The 18550-nt window shown below is 38.1% G+C and overlaps 1 protein-coding gene, 1 long non-coding RNA gene and 1 other non-coding gene across 5 annotated transcripts in view; 2 read left to right on the top strand and 1 right to left on the bottom strand.

The window, feature by feature from the left end:
• Positions 1-1183: 1183 nt before the first annotated feature.
• On the bottom strand, positions 1184-1854 carry LOC134386906 (uncharacterized). Its single transcript, XR_010024561.1, has 3 exons — positions 1635-1854; positions 1377-1533; positions 1184-1284 (listed from the first exon to the last, which is right to left on the bottom strand). It is a non-coding gene; the product is annotated as an uncharacterized LOC134386906 (long non-coding RNA).
• A 201-nt stretch (positions 1855-2055) lies between these two features.
• Positions 2056-18550, top strand: part of METTL16 (methyltransferase 16, RNA N6-adenosine) — a 73860-nt gene continuing 57365 nt past the window's right edge. For all 3 annotated transcript variants that reach the window (XR_010024610.1, XR_010024609.1, XM_063110690.1), the window contains exons 1-2: positions 2056-2171; positions 6987-7114. Coding sequence is in view for 1 of the 3 variants with exons in the window: in XM_063110690.1 (XP_062966760.1) it covers positions 6987-7114 (128 nt within the window). In the remaining 2 variants the exon portion in view is untranslated. The remainder of the gene's footprint in view (positions 2172-6986; positions 7115-18550) is intronic.
• LOC134389783 (U6 spliceosomal RNA) lies at positions 7876-7982 on the top strand. The gene has a single exon (XR_010024757.1). It is a non-coding gene; the product is annotated as a U6 spliceosomal RNA (small nuclear RNA).

The following is an 18550-nucleotide window of genomic DNA, read 5'->3' as shown; positions in this document are numbered from 1 at the left end:
GGAACAACGTCCAGTGGGGAATTAGTTAAAAAAAAAAAAGGGTATATCCATAAGATTTGATAGTGCTACGCACCCATCACAAAGGATAATATAGAACTATATTAATTGAAGTAGGCGAACCTCCAAGATTTATACTGGGGTCTTCAAAAAGTTCATGGAAAGATTCCTATTCTCTTTTCTTTTTGGCAGCTGGCTGGTATGAGGATCTAATGATTCCTATTACTTTTTAGTGGCATTTTTCCATGAACTTTATGAAGTACCCTAGTATTTGAATATATATATTAATATTTGTATAAAATTATTTGGTTATACAGGGTGTCCACAGGGGATTGGTTCCAGGACCTCCTGCATATCCCAAAATCTGCAGATTCTCAAGTCTTTCAGTCCCTTGTGGAACGTGCATATATGAAAAGTCAGTCTTCCGTATAGGCACATTCCACATCCTGTGAATACTGTATTTTCCATCCGTGGTTGGTTGAAAAAAATCTGAGAATGTAGACCCTGGCAATTAAAACCCATGTTGTTCAAACGTCAACTGTATATCCTTGAGTTTATACAGGCTTAGAAGTTAAGTTGCCAAAATTTGATGGACAGACTGGCCAGTTAACTCTGTTGGTTAGAGAATGGTACTAATAACACGAAGGTCAAGGGGCCAGCCGCCAAAACAACAAAATTCGATGGTGATTGGCTCTGGGTGGTGAGATTTTAGATATTTTTTCCTCCATACTTTTATTATTTAAATTACAAATCTTCAATTATGAAAATGTTTTATCTTTATGAAATATATTTTTTAAAAAATTGAAACTGACCAGAGAAGTTATAAGGAATAATAAAAATATTAGGAGCTTACTAAGTGCTAGACATTATGCTAAATGTTTTATATGCATTATCTGATTTAGAGGTTATTATCTTGTTTCCCATTACTATCTTGAGCAAACCTAAGCTTGGACAGTTTAAGTAAATTGCCCATAATCACAGGGTTAGTAAGTGGTGGGGGCAGGTATTAAAGCCCAACTTCCCTGGCTGCAGAGATAGGGTCTCTATGGTCTCTTTGGTCTGACCTATAGGGTAGCTGGATGGTTCTTCGGAACTATCAAAGAACAAAATTACAACAAATTCAGTCGAGCAGCTCAGTGGGCTTTATTGCGATTCTGGAATCGAGCAATACGTTATTCCATAAAATAGTGTTCCAAAGAGCCAAGCAGAGGAGGTTGCTTTTAGACAGAAACAAAGAACAAAAAGCGGATTGGTCATTTCAAAGTTACTTTCCTTGTAAAGTGGGATCTGGAAGACAAAACAATAGAAAAATAACAGCAGGTTACTTCAGCTATCTCTTTCTTGTAAGAATTAAAGTGGAGAGAACTTCATTACCATACCTATTGATGATTTAAACCGGCTTGTTCCAGAAACTGGCTGTCTTCTTTCTCCTGATTTCTAGGAAGGTCAGACCACAGCCCAAGTGACAGGGAACTCTTTATATGCTGTGACTCCATTTTGATTTTTAGTCTGGTCTTTTGGGAACTAGCGCAGGAACTTAATCCAAAATAATGGCCTCCTATAATTTTTATTTAACAGAGCCAACAGAAATTTACTAACACTCCAAATACGGTCTATTTCCACCCCACCAGTCATACCTTCAAGGCCATTTCCTCTTTCACCTTCTCAGAAGCAAGCTCTAAATACTATAAAATAACTAGAACCCTGGCATAGTCCCTTTCCCTTGAATCTGGGCTGACCCTTTAACTTGCTTTAGCCGACAGAGTACGATGAAAGTGCCAAACCCCACAGAGTGTGATTTAGTAAGTCTGGAGTGGACCCCAGAAGGCTTTTTTTGTTTGTTTTTAATAAACAAGTTCCCTAGCGGATTGGAAAGCAGATCCCCCTCAAGCCACACTGCAAAGAACCCCGCCTGCTACCGCTACCACGCCCCCGCTTTCTGTACGAAGGAGCCGCAAACTCCAGGTCTCGCGACAGTTTCTTCTTTCAAGATGGCTACAGATCTCGCGAGAGTGACTAGCCAATCACAAGGCTAAATAGCCTCACAAGATGGCGGCGCGCTGGGAGCGTAACATCTGCGTTTCTAGGAGCTTCGCGCTGCAGGTGGTTTAAGATTCTGGGGTTGTACAGGCCATTGCCGGACACGTCTTCTGGCAGGAACATCGATCTCAGAGGTGGGTCACTTTAACGTCTCTCATGTGGGTTCCGATCATGGTTTACTTAAGCCATGTGTCACCTGGCTTCCTCATTCTCAGATTTTGGGCTCGTCAAAGTGCTGACTTCGGGGTCTAGGGAGGGAGACCTGATGTGGGTATGTGTGCACGCGCAGGTGTGTTGGGGGTGGTTGGTTGGAACGAGTTGGCGAATAGAATAGAGACTAGGATTGAAGTAAGAGATACCCCCGGGTCTGAGGAGGTTTAGAGAGGTCCAAAACTGAGGAGGGAAGGCAAACTGAGTGGCTAAGATGACGTGGAGGGAAAGAGACAACTGGCGGTTGCGGGACGAGTGGAAAAGTCGGATTTATGAGGGAAGACGAAGAGAGAAAACGGAGATTGGGGTGGATGGAGGTGGGAGGGATCTGTGCAGAAGGAATTCGAAGTTCTGAAAGCGGAATTTAGACTATTTTAAGGCTTATGTATTAAGAGAAATGGTAATTGAAGAGGGTTAAGGGTCGGGAGGAACCAAGGAAACAAGCGTGGAGATGAGAAAGGTCAAAGCAAATGGAAACAGCTTTTTGGACTGACTCAGGTAACCCGGCAGAAAAAGTTTCAATCCTTGGGCTGAGGTTTTTTTGAGACTCAAGATGGGGACTGCTTACCCAGAATGAGGGTGCTACGTTTCAGTGGACTGGACAGTGAGAAGAGTTCCATCGTGCTTTCAATCAACAAATATTTGAGTGCCTACTCTCCCAGGCCCTGTTTTAAGTGTTGGGAAATCCCGGTGAACCAGACAAACAAAATGTTTTCCCTGACGAAACTTAGTGGCAGGGCAGATTTTAGGAAATGAGCAAAATATATGGAATGTCAGATGGGTAAATTTCATATAGAAGACTGAAGTTAGGAAGAGAGACAAGGAGTGTGTTCATTCACTGCACATTTAAGTGGGTACTCAGGAAAGGGATCGATGCGATGTCATTTGACCAAAGACCTGAAGAAAGTGAGGTTACCACGTATGTGTGTATTTCTGGGGGAGACAGCAGTCCATGCAAACCGAAAAGCAAGTGCGAAAGCCCTAAGGCATGAGTGTGCCGGACTTGATAGAGAAACAGCAAAGAGGCCCAATGTGGCTAGAGCAGAATGAGCCAGGAAAAGTAGGAGAGTAGGTTAGAGAAAAGTGTGAGTGACAGTCCTGATGCCAGGTGAGAGTGGACATGCAGTTAAACTCTGAGAAATGGGATACAGATGTTCCTTGACGTACGGTGGGATCACGGACCCAATGAACCCGTGGTAAGATAAAAAAAAAATCGTTACATTGGGGACTGTGTATTTTTAGCTAAGAACCTATTGCCTGTATTAGGAGGTTAGTTAGCAAAGAAACGGTTTCTTTGACTCGTTCTGTATCTTTCCTAATGTAGAAAAAAGGGTTGAGTAATGTAGGAAATGAACTAAATTTGCCATATCTGTTATTTAGTTTGTTTCACATATGTTCAGAGTGTCATGTTGTGAGTGCACTGATGTCTGCTGCTATGTTGTCTTTGGGATCTTCATTAACGTGTTGCAGGGCTCTAACATCCCAGTGTCTTTTGAAACTACCTTACTTTTTTGTTCCTTGCCAGAATCACAGGAAAGGAAAGCGTTTTCCTTTTCGATGTTTTTTGGGGGACTGAGACTTGTCCTAGTTTTATATGCCCCTCTTTCTTTTCTTTTCTTTTTTTTCCTCTCTTTTTAATTTTTAGAATTTATTTTTATTTCTTTATTACTTTTTTTTTTTTTTTTTTTCTGGCGTCTTGCCGGTAAGGGGATCCGAACCCTTGACCTTGGTGTTACACCTGCTATAACCAGCTGAGCTATCTGGCCAGCCCTCCCCTCTTTCATGATGGTCTGTAAAGGAGATGTTAGCATTAGGAAATTAAAACTGGGATATAATGAGTTTCAGTGATAGTGTGAGGGGCAAAAGGTAGTAACTTAGTATGCTGAAAACTTCCAGGTAACTACTAATTCCTCCAAATTCTGAATTGCAGATTTTCTCAACAAATATTTATTGTATGCCACTTGCTGGGGTACAGTGGAGAATAAGATGGATACGGTTGCAGCCTTCTTTCCGTGTGTGTGTGTGTGTGTGTGTGTGTGTGTGTGTGTGTGTGTGTGTGTGTGTGTGTGTGTGTGTGTGTTGTGTGTGTTGTGTGTGTGAGAGAGAGAGAGAGACAGACAGACAGACAGACAGACATAGGGTAAACTAATTACACACATAATAACAAAGTGAAGAGCTCTGAGGAAAAAGCACAGGGTGCTTTGAAAGTATACATAGTAGGCACCTGGTTGGATATGTGGTGTCAGAGAAAGCCTACCTGAGAATATGATGCTTGGGATTTGATTTGAAGGGCTAGTGGGCCTTCAGAGATGAAAGGAGATATGGTGGGAGGGTGAGGAGAATCTTGCAGACAGTAAGAATGGCAGATGGTGGGACAGACCGCTATGCAGCAGAGAAAATGAAAGACCAGAATGTCTGAAGCATAGTGCAGAAGGGAAAAGTGGCATCAAATGAGGTTGGAGAGATAGGCAAGGCCTAGATTATGTATACCTTGTTAATGCTTTTAGACTTTATTGGCCTAATAGTTTTGGGAAGCCACTGATTAGCATGGGAATGTTCAGATTTGCATTGAGGGGTGTGCAGGGGGAGACTTGTCTGCTGGGTGAAAAATGGATTGCAGCAGTGCAAGAGTGGTTACAGAGAGATCTATTTGAGGCTCTTATAGTAATCCAGAAAAGAAATGATAATGATTTGGGCTAGAGAGGTGAAGTTGTGAAGGATGAAAAGTCAAATAGGGTCAAGAAATAATTAGTGGGTAGACAATATTCAGGACATGATGTGTGTTCAGAATGAGGAAGAGAGGGTGGGGAAGGTGCTAAGGATTTCTGGCTTGTACACCACAAGCCACATGAAAGAGTAGTGCCATTCAGTGAACTAGAGAAGATTAGGAGAGGACCAGCTTGGGGTGGGTAGAAATAATTTAATTTTGCGCATGAAGTTCTTTTGAGCCATTCAAGTGAGAAGTGTGGTAGGCAGTTAGATATGATTTGGAAAGGTCTGTAGTGAAGACAACAGTTCTGTTTTGAAATTAGTCGTTTAATTTCTGGTGTAGAAAGCTGTCGATCTTCTGAAGGCTGGCTGGTTAGCTCACTTGTGAGAGCATGGTGCTGGTAACACCAAGGTCAGGGGTTTGGATCTCCATGTAGGCCAGCCGCCAAAACAAACAAAAACTTTTTGAAATAAAGTGTTAACAGATTTATTATGACTTAATTGGGAAGATTAGGGAAGGAAAGACTTTCCTGAAGAAGAGATGCTTGAACTCTGATTGAAAGGAATTCACCAGCTGAAAAGGTGGAGGAAAGAACATTACAGACAAAAGTAACAGCCTGTGTAAGGGCCTTGTGGCCAGGGTAGAGGGATGGCAAGAAGAGCAAGGAGATGTGACTTAAGCTGATGGTAAAGAGATAGGTAAGGCCAGACAATGCAGGGCCTTATATATATGCTGAAGTACTGATTTAAAAAAAAAAATTCTAAGAGTAGGGTTTTGAGCAAGTGGTCATAGGAGGAGTATGTATCATGATTTTGTGTTTAGGAATGATCACAGCAAGGTGGAAGAAGGAATAGTGAGAACAAAAGTGGATGCAGGGAGACCCATTAAGAGGCTATTCTAGAAATCTAGGTAGCTGATGTTGGTGGGGATGGGAAAATAGAAAGATTTGAGTGGTATTTATAGCAGGTAAAACCCACAAACCTGGTGATTTCTTGGATATGATAGAGAGAGCTATCAGGTGATTCCTAGATTTCTGGCTTACATAATAATATGTAGGTGAATGTTTGTTATAAAAAAAAAGTAGAAAATACACAACAACATGAAGAAGAAAATAAAAATCACCTACCACCCAGACATAGATGCTAAAATAGTTTTTAGATTACTCACTACCTAGAGATTTATTAAACCACTACAATGGTTTTTCTTCCAGTTTCTATTTCTTGCTATAAAGATATTAGCTTTTTTCCTTTTTGTAATCTGAAAAAAGATAAAATTATGTTTGTTTTCATTTTGTTCTAACTACCTAGGAATGACAAAATTGAGGTTTATAAAAGAAGTTGGAATAGAAGATACTTTTTCAGACTTCAGTGACTTGACGGTGCTCTACCAAATTATTCAGTTCTTTCAAGGCCACTGTAAAAACTCACTTCTAACTATAATCTTGGCTGTAGAGTATACTGCCTTCTGTCACTTTGATACTTTTAAAGGAATAGTACTCAATTTTCTTCCCTTGGTGTGTACTTTTTAAAAATTATGGTAAAATATACATAACAAAGTTACTATTTTTAGCCGTTTTTAACCATTCAGTGACGGGTAAGTATATTCACACTGTTGAGTGGCCATCACCACTATTCATCTCCAGAACTTTTTCATCCTAACAAACTGAACAATAATTCCCCCTTCCTCCCTCTGTTCCACTCTGTCTATATGAATTTGCCTGTTCTTGTTAAGTACCTCATATAAGTGGAAGTATATAATATTTGTCTTTTTGTGTGTTATTTCCCTTAGCGTAATGTTTTCAAGGTTTGTCCATCTTGTGGCGTTTATCAGACTTTCATTCCTTTTTGTGACTGAATGAAAGAGGTTGAGCATCTCTTTATGTGCTTATTTGTTGTATACATTTTAAAAATATAATTTCTACTTTCTTGATTGGCAAATATGTGTTGGCTGTAACTTGACTTGGCATCCACAGCTTTTCCCCATTCATTTTTTTTTAACTAAATTGTTGATTTTTTTCTTTTTTTTAAAGATGGCTCTGAGTAAATCAATGCATGCAAGAAATAGATACAAGGACAAACCTCCTGACTTTGCATATCTGGCATCCAAATATCCAGATTTTAAGCAGCATGTTCAGATAAATCTGAATGGAAGAGTGAGGTAGGTAACAGATGAAAAATTATTGATACTGTATCATTCTAGTGTGATCTGAATGGACACAATATAGTGGAAAGCAGCTGGACTCATAGAAGACCCAAATGCTAATTGTAGACATTTCATTAAACTTCCCATTTGACCATGAGCAAATCACTTAACCTCTTTGGGTCTCAGCTTTTTAATCTATAAAATGAGAGGATCAGACCAAATGCTTTTTAAGTTTTCTTCTAGCTTAAAAAAAATTCTCTTGATGTCCAAATTGTTGCTTACCCTATAGAGGTGCCAGAGTAACTGCAGAGATTTTAGGATTGTACTCTGTGTGATCTAAAACTTGGTGACTGGTGAGGATCTAAAGATATTATTTTATTAAGTATGTGTTTATTTTGATATGAGGTAGGAAAATAATAACCAGGACATCAAAACTGATTTCACAAATATTACTTAAGATGTTGCTAAATTTAAGTTAAGTTGATTTTTAAAAATTAAGAAATTAGGGGGCTGGCTGGTTAACTCAGTTGGTAGAGCGTTTTCCTTCCCTTGATAACAAAGTCAAGGATTTGGATCTTCATACTGGTAAGCTGCCAAAACAAGCAAAAAAAAAATGTAGGAAAATAGGCTACCTGGTTAGTTCAGTTGGTTAGAGTACAGAGTTATAACACCTAGGTCAAAGAGCTAGATCCCCATACTGGCCAGCTGCCAAAAATAGATAAATAATAAAAATTAAGAAAATGATAGTACTGGTGTTTCAGGAAATGGCAAATATTGTGCTTGCTTGGCAGCACATATACTAAAATTGGAATGATACAGAGAAGATTAGCATGGCCCCATTTGCAAGAGTGACATGCAAATTTGTGAAGTGTTCCATATTTTTTAGCGAGAAATCGTTGAAGGTCCACAAAAAATGATTACATTGTGTAATGTTGAATATACTAATTATCCCGATTTGAGCATCACATATTGCACACAGTTATTGATATTCAATGCTGTACCCCACAGATATGCACAATCAATTATGTTTCAATTTTTTTAAAAAATGGCAAAAATTATGGTAATGTTATGGGAATTCTGATGTTTATATTTTGCCCATAAGAAGGAACCATCTCTGACTGAATGCCTAAACTCTGTGGGAGTTACAGAGGGAATTGGAAAGGGTGTGGAAAGGTTTGGTGGTTTGGCCATGGGGAGGAAGAGGAGCAGGGTTTGAGAAGAAGAGGGAAGGTAAGGTATGATAGAATCATAGGACTAAAGCATTTTGCTGACACCTTCTTTCCTCCTAGCAGTATCCTTATGACTTTAGAAATGGAGGCCCTAGGGCAGGACTTAACCTGGAGGCCAAGATACCCTTAAAATCATAAAAGTGTAAAAAAAAATGTTTATGTTCATTTTTCTGGGAGATAATCCTAACTTTCATCAGACTCTCAAAGGAATCTGTAACCATTTCCAAGCTGTTTTGATTGTCTGTCCACTCAGTAAAAAAAAAAAAATTGAGCATAGCCCATATGTGAATGCTTATACTTATACTACTTACTGTGTCACTTTTGAAAACATGATTAGAAATAGTCAAAATAGAAATTAGAAATACATTTAAGGGCTGGCCAGTTATTCATTTGGTTAAAGCATGGTGCTGGTAACACCAAGGTCAGGGGTTCAGATCCCAGTACCAGCCAGCCGCCAAAAAAAAAAAAAAATGTTTAAATAAGACTTTTAATATTTTCTTTGCATACCCTTACCAGTCATCTTTGGCACCTTACTTTGCAGATCACCCCAAAGAGATCGAATTGGTATTTCTATGTTTATAACATCCTTGTCATTGTTCTTCAATCTTTGTTGTATGTGAATGTTTGTTTATTCTAGTGGCTTTAGGGAAGATACAATTTTGTTATTTTTTGTTTCTTTTCTATACCTACCATTGTACTTAATCAATTATTTAACAAAAATCTGTTGATTAACCACATTGTGCTCAGTTCTAGGAAAGCCATAACAAACAAGAAAGACACAGTCACTGCCACATTTGGAGTTTACACACTAGTGGGGAAAGTGGACATAAGCAGTTAGTAGTCTTTTAGTATGGCAGAATCTGTGAGGTGTGCAGTGGGATCACTAGAAGGGAGACCTGACGCTGACTTTGGGATTTAGGAATTATTTGAAACAGAAGCCGTGTCTTGGTTGTGTTCTGAAAAATGAGTAGGAGTTAGCCAGGTAGAAATAAGAGTGTTCAGGCAGCGAGAGCAGCATGCACAAAGAGCACTGAGCAGTAGGGGAACTGAAAAAATTGATCATCTAGGGTGTAGTGGACAAGAGACAGGAGATGAAGCTGGGGAGCATTATACTTGTGGTACTTTATAAGGCCTGTTGAAGAGTTTGGAATTTATCTTAAGGACATGGTGCAGACACAATTCTTGTGTCATTAGAGTTATCCATTCCCATCCTTGTCCACTAAAGTTTTAAAGCAGGGGATGACATGTTCAGAATTGTGTTTAAACAGATATATTCTAGGAGCATTGTGGAGGATGAATTACAAGGGGATTTGAGACTGGAATTCAGGGAGGTAGGTAGGAAATGGTTTTAGTAATCCAAATTAGATATACTGGTGGACTAACTAGGTAAAACAGTAGGAATAGGGATCACTGATGAGTTTGAGAGAAATTCACAGATAGAATTAGCAGGACATGATAGAAATTAAGAACAAGAGTCAAGTATGGTACTTGGGGTTCCTCCTTAACAAGTGGATAGATGGCAATACCATTTACTGAAGTAGGGAACAAGGGGGAATGATCTGGTTTAGCAGAGTGATATTTTCAATTTTGGGCATATTGAATCTGAGAAGTCTATGGGATATTCAAGGGGAGTATGTTTTCTAGGTAGAAGTCTAAAGAGAGGGATGCAGCAGTGATGGTGGGGATGGCGTTAGTGAAATCCTGGCTGTTTAAGCTGAAAACTGAAGGTTGAATAGAAGGGGGAAAGAATTCCGAATATAGAGAAAAGAGTTTTGTGAGAGGAGTGGTAAGTTGGGAGAACTGCATGTAGGTGGGGCTGAAGTGGATACTGGATAGCAGGTTGGGGAATGACAGAGATGAGATTGAAAGAAAAACAAAGAATAGGTTACAAAGAACCTTTCATAGTGTGCCAGTTAGAATGGACATGATTCCTCAGACATTGAGGAACCAGAGGAGGGTTTTTAAGATGGTTAGGATTTTTAAGATGGTTTAAGATGTCTGTTTTTTTAAAAAAAATCTTTCTCAGAGCAGACCAAACAGATCTGTTATCACAATATATCTGAAAAGATTAAAGGTGCCTGGCAAGTAATAGATATTCCATAAATATTTGTTGAGTACGTGAGAATAATTCCTCTATTAAACAATATGCCATATACGAGTGGTAAACTGTTTGTACCGGGGTGCTATAACAATACCTGAGACTGGGCAAAATTTATAAAGAATAGGATTTATTTCTCGCAGTTCTGGAAGCTGGGAAGTCCAAGATCAGGGATCGGGCATCTGATTAGGGTCTTTTTGCAGTGTCTTCATGTGGTAGAAGATGGAAGGGGGCAAACTCCAGCAAGCCCTTTTTATACTGGCATTAACCCATTGACGAGGGCTCTGTCGTCCTCATGACCTAAACACTTCCCATTAGGCCCCATGTCCCAACACTGTCGCATTGGGGGTTAAGTTTCCAATACATGAATTTTGGGGGACATATTCAGACTGTAGTATGTACCTAAAACAAAATTACAGAAAAATGAAAAATAAAGGGATTGGCAAAGTGTACTAGGTAAACAAGAATTTCTCTCCTAAATCAGATAAAGTAAAATAGATGGCAAAAAAGCATCAGGTTGGAAAAAGAGGGCTAGTTTATATTGATAAAAGAAATAATTTTCAATGAAGATTTTAAAAAATGAAGACATTTAGCATTTTAAAATATATGGCATAGAAATACCTTTTTAAACATGTTTAACATAGTTCGGAGATACTTTCCTTGTATTTCTAACCAAGTAGACAGAGATAGTTGGAGAGCAGTGACCTAGGGACTTTCATTGGATCCATGAATGTTTTGAAGACAATTCGATAAAAATACCTTCTGTGTATATTTTTCTTGAGGAGATGGGGTTCAAAGCTTTAACTTAGGACTTCACTTTTAAGAGTCTTTGACCCCCCAAAAGTTAAGTGCTACTGATATAGAATCTAAATAATATAATCAGCGAGTTTGATTTAAGGATATATTTTGAACTTTTAAAACTACGAACATGAATGCACATTCTTTTCAAGTAACTTGCATGGGCTTGTAACACTAAGAAATGACTGAGCTGGAACTGTCTCTGCTCAGAGTCTATTCCTTCCCTTATCTATTAAAAGAGGTAGAAATATTGGAGAAAAAAAGAAAATTATTTTTTATAAGTGGCTTGATTATTGTCTAGTTGAAAAAACATTTCAGAATCACCCAAAAAATAAATAACAAGGTTGCTGAATAAAAATGTACATGCAAGAGTACTTTAAAAATTTTGTGGAAAAATAGAATTAAAAAACAAAATAATCCTTTCATGAACTTTTTGAAGACACCTCATAGAAACATTTAAAAATATAAAATATATAAAAATAAATATAAGAAAATTGATAGTTTTCCAAATAGTTAGCATAATTCCCTCGAGATACATCATGTTGTTGCATATTGCAGGATTTCCTTCTTTTTAAAGGCTGAATAATATTAATATTCCATTGTATGTATATACTACAGTTCATGTATCCATTTGTCTATTGATGGACATTTAGGTTACTTCCACATCTTAGCTATTGTGAATAGTGCAGCAATGAACATGGAAGTGGTAAAATCTCTTTGCGATCCTGATTTCAGTTATTTTGGATAAATACCCAGAGGTGAGATTGCCAGATCATATGGTAGTTAATATTTTGAGAAACCTCCATACTGTTTTCTATGGTGGCTACACCTTTTGCATTCCCACAGCACTTATAAGTGTTCCAATTTTGCCATATTCTCACCAACACTTGTTGTCTTTTGTTGATAATAGCCATCCTAACAGATATAAGGTGATATCTCTTTGTGGTTTTGATTTGCATTTCCCTGATGATTAGTGACTTTGAGTATCTTTTCATATACCTGTTGGCCATTTGTGTATCTTCGGAGAAATGTCTATTTTTTTAATTGGGTTATTAGTTTTTTTGCTATTTAGTTGTAGAAGTTCCTTATATATTTTGGAAATTAACTCCTTACCAGATATATGGTTTGCAGGTACATTCTGTAGGTTGCCTTTTCACTCTGCTGATTGTTTCCTTTGCTGTTACTTATATTTATTAAGTACTAAAAAAATAGGTGAATGTCTGTATAACTTTCGATGTGTGAAAGCTCTTTCTAAAGCATACTCTGAAGGTAGAATTAATAAAAGAAAAGATAAATGTATTCAACTATATTAAAAAAAAACACTTTTAACATGTCTGGTTAGGTCAAGGGTTTGGATCCCTGTACCAGCCAGGCAAAAAAGAGAAAAAAACACTTTTACATATAAGAAAATACACATAAGAGATGACAAAACAATATAAATATTTACAGCATATGACAAAGAATTAACTTCCTTAATATAAAGAACTCTTAGAAAACAATAAGAAAAGTGAAAAAAACCTCAATAGACGAAAAGGTTGAGTGTAAAACCCAGCAATTCACAAAAGAAGAAAGATACATGGACCAAATTAGCAAAGATAAAATATTACAGTATCCATCAGTAACCAAAATGCAGTCAATGCTGGTGGAATTACAATCTTAAGAGTTCTAAGAAGCATATTTATATGAAATAATGTATATTTGAGGATGTCTATCCCAAGGCTGTTTATAACAAGGAAAATTGGAAATAATATAAATACCCAGTGTTCTTATGATGTAGTTCCATACAATGAAATAATGAAGTGGCCTGTAGAATGGATGTTGCAGATTATAAAACTTGATAATTGTGTTTTAAACTAAAATATGCTGTGCATAGAAAGAGACTAAAAGGTTGTGAGCTGTAATGTTCAAAGTGGTTGTTTTTGTAATAGACAAAAGTAATTTTGACTTTTTGCAGTGAGAAACTAACATGTCTGTGAAGGGACCGGGAGAGTATAATGCAGTCTTTTTTTTTTTTTGACCGGTAAGGGGATCTTAACCCTTGACTTGGTGTTGTCAGCACCATGCTCTCCCAAGTTAGCTAACCGGCCATCCCTATATAGGGATCCGAACCTGTGGCCTTAGTGTTATCAGCACCACACTCTCCCAAGTGAACCACGGGCCAGCCCGATATAATGCAGTCTTGAAGAGAACCTCCCTTTGTTTTTCTTTTCTTTAAGATGGGAGCATATTTATAGTTGGAGATGCAGCATATTTAGAAGGGACCTCTGATAGATACAGGAAAAGGGTGATGTGCTCCTCTTTAGTGTAAATGGCCTGGCTACTCCCAGACATCATCTCCCTTCCTGCTTGCTCATGTAGGAGTTAATAATGGTCTGTACTGATAGAGTGTTTTTCATTTTTATAATGGCTTTTTGTTTAATTCTGAGATGCGTGAAAGAAGAATCATCAAAATATAAACTCAACTAATGATAGAAAAGGAATGTTATACAAAAACATCAGAGCTGAGATGGGTTGGAGTGTCACTTATTTGTCCAACTCCTAAGTGCTCTCTAAAAGAAAAGGGGTGTTGTGGAAAGAGGGGGTACCTCTAAGTCAGTCATCGTTAAGTACCAGTCTTGAGGGTGCAACTTACTAGCTATGAGATTTTAGGTAATTTTCTTAGCTTTACTGAGACTGAGTCTCCTCACCTGAAAAAGGAAGGATGGCGGTAAAAGGATGTTCTTTGGATGGTTGTCATAACGATTAGCAATGTGTAATTAAGGTGATGAGGATTGCTGGTTTGATATCTTTCTCTCTCTGTTTTTCTTCCCTGCACCCGTCACTGCTTTGTTATAATCATATCTGACCATTGCAATTAGATTTTTTAGTTTGTGCTTTCTCACAATAACTTGCTCCATAGGGTCAGCCTGCAGTTTACTTGAGCTTTGTCAGTTGAGCTTGAATAGAGTGTGACACTTAACTGGTTTGTTTTTAAACCAAAGACTCAGCATTGAAGGGCTTTGCCGTAGTTGGTGACTGTACCATTTTTAGCACCTCAGTGATGATCTGATTACTAGAAATCAACATTGGAGTAAGGTTGGGAGGCTTTGGCCTTTGTTGTTACATCAGGTCAGCTTCTACAATATTAGAATGATTGTTATTTCAGCCATGGATAACAGAAATGTATCGTTTCAAAATCCATCTGTAATGGTAATACTGTATCAATAACAAATCAAGAGTCATTCTGGGGAAATCAGACATAAGCCTATTGCCAATAGGTTATTTGTGAAGCTGAATGTGTTAAACAAATGACAAATACTGATGGAATTAATAAATTGCTAATTTCCACATGAGAGCTAATTTTAGTTCCTGGGCCTCCCTGTGATCTTGGAAATGACTGTGAAAAAAAGATCTTGCCTCTGTTCAGGATTTTTTAATATCCCAAGGTGCTAACCTGACCTAAATGCTTAAATAGTGAAGTTGGGTGATTAGACTTTGTCCTACAAAAGGATTTCCAACACTCAGACTAGTGTCTGCATTTTCTTAGAAATGGAAAACGAAAACTCCTTTTACTAACAAAGTCTTAGAATCAGCTCTGCATTGATTTTCTGTTTATTTCCCTCAATTAGACTAGCCTCTGCTTGATGTCTTGTACTTTTTGGTGATTAGGATATAGTTCCTTATTAATAAATTGTGTGTTCTAGTCCATCAGCATGAGTATGTATGTATTTTTTTGACTAGCAAGAATTGTTTATGTAAACAACTCTGTTTGAAGGCCCTAGGAAAACATTATTTATATTGCTGTTTTTCTTGCCCCAGATGACTCATGAAGCTATGTGATGAATGCTCAGGCTGCAGCATTATCTTTTGGTGATTACTATTAATGTGGGAAATGTCCTGGTTTGGTTGTCAACAGAACTCTGTCATGGAAAGCAAGTACTCTGGAAACAAGGACTTGTTTTCCTTTTTTGAAAAAGGAATTGTTTTTTATTATACAGACATTATAAACCCCTTAATGGGAAAATTACAGAAATATATCCTTCCTCACTACATTTATAATGGTGATGTTGTATATGTAAAAGAAAAAAGTCACAATTCTCACACCCTAAAAGATGAAATTACTTTGTGTTCCTTTCTAAGTCCTTGTCCGTAATCATATAATTTATAGTAATTTTTGTGGTTGTAATTGTGGTATAGATGCAATCATAGGTCCCTTCCCCCACTTGACATTGTAATGATAGCATTTTCCATATAGTTACAAAAGCTATAATACATCCACCTAAGGGAATACTATGCAGTCATTAAAAAGAATGACTGGGCTGATCCATATACACTTATATGATGAGAGTTCTTTATATTTTTAAGGAAAAAAAAATGTGGCAGCCTGGTTAACTCAGTTGGTTAGAGTGTGGTGTTGATAATACCAAGGTCAAGGTTTCGATCCCCTTACCAGACAGCTACAAAAAAAAAAAAAAAAAAAAAAAAAGATATTATGTAAAATGTATTCAGATAACACAAAATATGAGGCAAGTCAAAGTCTCCCCCCCACTCATCCACCCACCCACATCCATATCCAGAGGTGGTTCTTACCCTTCCAGGCTTCTTTCTTTGCATATGCACTTATGGGGTCTTTTTGTTTTGTTTCTGCAAGAATGTAATCATAATGTACATATATGCTTCTACTCAAACTTTTTTTTTTTTTTTTTTTACTTATTATATCAAGGAATTCTCTTCATACAAGTGTATGTAGGTCCAGCCCAGTCTTAATCTTTTTAATGGCTGTGTTGTACAGTATTCTCTCTTGTGTATGTTATATATTGATTCCTTCTAGGTTATTCCCAAGTTTTCTGTAATACAAAACTCAAATTTGTTAAACTATTCTTACCGCTGTTCTCTTTTTCTTTTTTTTTTTTTAAAGTTTCACTAAATTTATGGTAAGTCAGAGGGCTTTGCCAGGAAATTACAGTATTCTTAACTGTACTTGAAAAAGGGGAAGTGATATTTAGGTGACTGGATTTTTCTTTTCTGTCACTTGCTCTTTAACTGGCATAGGGATCTTCATTTAGAAGATCAGCTTAGGGCTGGCTGATTAGCTCAGATGGTTAGAGCAGTAGTGCTGATAATACCAGGGTTAAGTGTTCAGATTCCGATACTAGCCAGGCACCAAAACAAACAACAAACAACAAAAACAAAAACAAAAAATCAGCTTGCTTGATGTGTAACAGAGGACCCTGAGCAATACCAATGCCATCTTCTTAGATGGCTAAACCTCCTCTGCGTGAGAAACCATTGACCTTCTCATAGAAACAAAAACCGTTTCATGGAAACGAACATACACAGTGAACCATTCATTACATAAGAACAAGAAGCATACACAATGAAAATTTGTATGCTTGATTACTCTAATGGCTCACTTTTGGGTTCTGTAACCCAGCTACCTAGCTTGCTTTGTGCACCTAGACAAACCCGTGTGCCAACAGGATGTGGTTTTTGCCTTTAAAAACCCCATAAGACCGAGGCTTGGGGCTATTCTCCCAGAATACTTAGGGGAGGCAGTCGCCGGCTGGCTAATAAAGACTGTTAAAATTCTTAATTAAGTGTTTGGTTCCTTCCCTGGGCAACAACCTCACAACAGATCAAGGTACAGTTTCTTGTTATATTGCCAGTAGGATTTTGTGTTCTTAATTTGAGGTTATCAGTAGTGGTCATTTCCATTTTTTGGGGTCTGTGTTTTTGTATGGTATTACTATTTAATTGCTTATTGGAATCTTAAGGGTGTTAAAGTTAAAAAAAATTGGAGATTTTCTTCAATATGTCTTTTGTATCAGAGATGAACAGTGAAGATAATGTCATTGCACTACTTGAATAACAATTTAAGGCCATTTAATTTTTTTATTGTGATAAGAAACACACAACGTAAAATTTACCATCTTAACCATTTTCGTTTATTTATTTTTATTTTAAACATTTTTTGGCAGCTGGCCAGTACAGGAATGAACCTTAACCATTTTTAAATGTTTAACTATATGCTCATTGTTGTACAACAGATTTAGAACGTTTTCATCTTGCAAAACTGAAACTCTACCCATTGAACAACTCCCCTCTCCTCCTTCCTCCCAGCCCCTGGCAACCACCATTCTACTTGTTTTTTTTCCTCCTGAAGTGTAATTTTGGGATTATTTTTTCAATTAGCTTATGATGAGGGAGACATGGACAGCATTTCAGGTCCTTTAGAAAGACCATGGATTGAGCCTTTGGTTCTGTTGGACAACCAATTATTGTTATTATTATTATTATTATCATTATATTCTAATTAAATTAAAGACTCCATGTGTACTTTGGATCCCATATCCTTCCTTCATCTCAGGAGGCTTACACAGTTCAGCATTCTTATATATTTAGTCTCTCACCATTGACTAACTTCTTTCCATTAACTTTTAAAAAAATTGACATAAAATTCACCCTTTTATTTTTTATTTTTTTATTGCAAAAGAGTATTTTATTTTAGTTTTTTATTTTTATTGAATCAAAATTGATTATACATATTTTGAGGTTCAACATTGAGATATGTTGATCAAATCAATATTACTATCATATATTGTTACAAATCGTAATTATTCTTTATGCCCTTTGTCCAATCCATTCCCATCCCCTTTTCCCTTCCCCCTCCCCCCTCTAATTACCCTAGATTTCTTCTCTCCCTCTGAAAGAATAATGGTTACTCTGTTGATTTGCTGCCCAAATGATCTGTCCAATGCTGAGAGGCATGATCAGGTCCCCTGATACAATCATAGAGCAGATGCCTCTTCTGTCACTCTGAAATGGGCTTTGTGAAGAGAGACATCCTCCTCCTTTCTTTATCTCTGCTGGTGACTCTTCTTGTGTCAATGCACTCCAGTGGCTGGTGGACCATCTGCATGGTGGTTGTGGCATCTAGCTGCCTTTGCTGCAGCCATGGTTACTGTGGTGGCTGTTGTGGGCCACCCACACAGAGGAGATGATTTTGGCATGTTCCTTGGTGCTGGTGGTGTGCCTCGTTGTGGAGAGTGTCTCATCCCCGGCTCCATACCCTGGGTGGGACCCAAGGTGCTGGCACAGTGTGCCTGGTTGTGGAAGGGGGGTCCAGTCTCTGACTCCATACCCCAGGACCCCGGGTGGGCCCTGAGGCTCTGGCGCAGTGTGCCTGGCTGCAGGAGGGGGGTCTGGTCCCTTCTCTATGCCCTGAGTCCCCAGGTGGGCCCTGAGGCACTGGCGCAGTGTGCCTGGTTGTGGAAGGGGAGTCTGGTCCCTTCTCCATGCCCCGGGTCCCTGGGCAGGCCCCGAGGCACTGGCCAGGTGTGCCTGGCT

The sequence above is a fragment of the Cynocephalus volans genome, chromosome 10 (genome assembly GCF_027409185.1).
Source record: "Cynocephalus volans isolate mCynVol1 chromosome 10, mCynVol1.pri, whole genome shotgun sequence".
Classification (NCBI taxonomy): domain Eukaryota; kingdom Metazoa; phylum Chordata; class Mammalia; order Dermoptera; family Cynocephalidae; genus Cynocephalus; species Cynocephalus volans.
The sequence above is the reverse complement of the archived record's forward strand: the minus strand, read 5'-3'. Positions and strand labels throughout refer to the sequence as shown.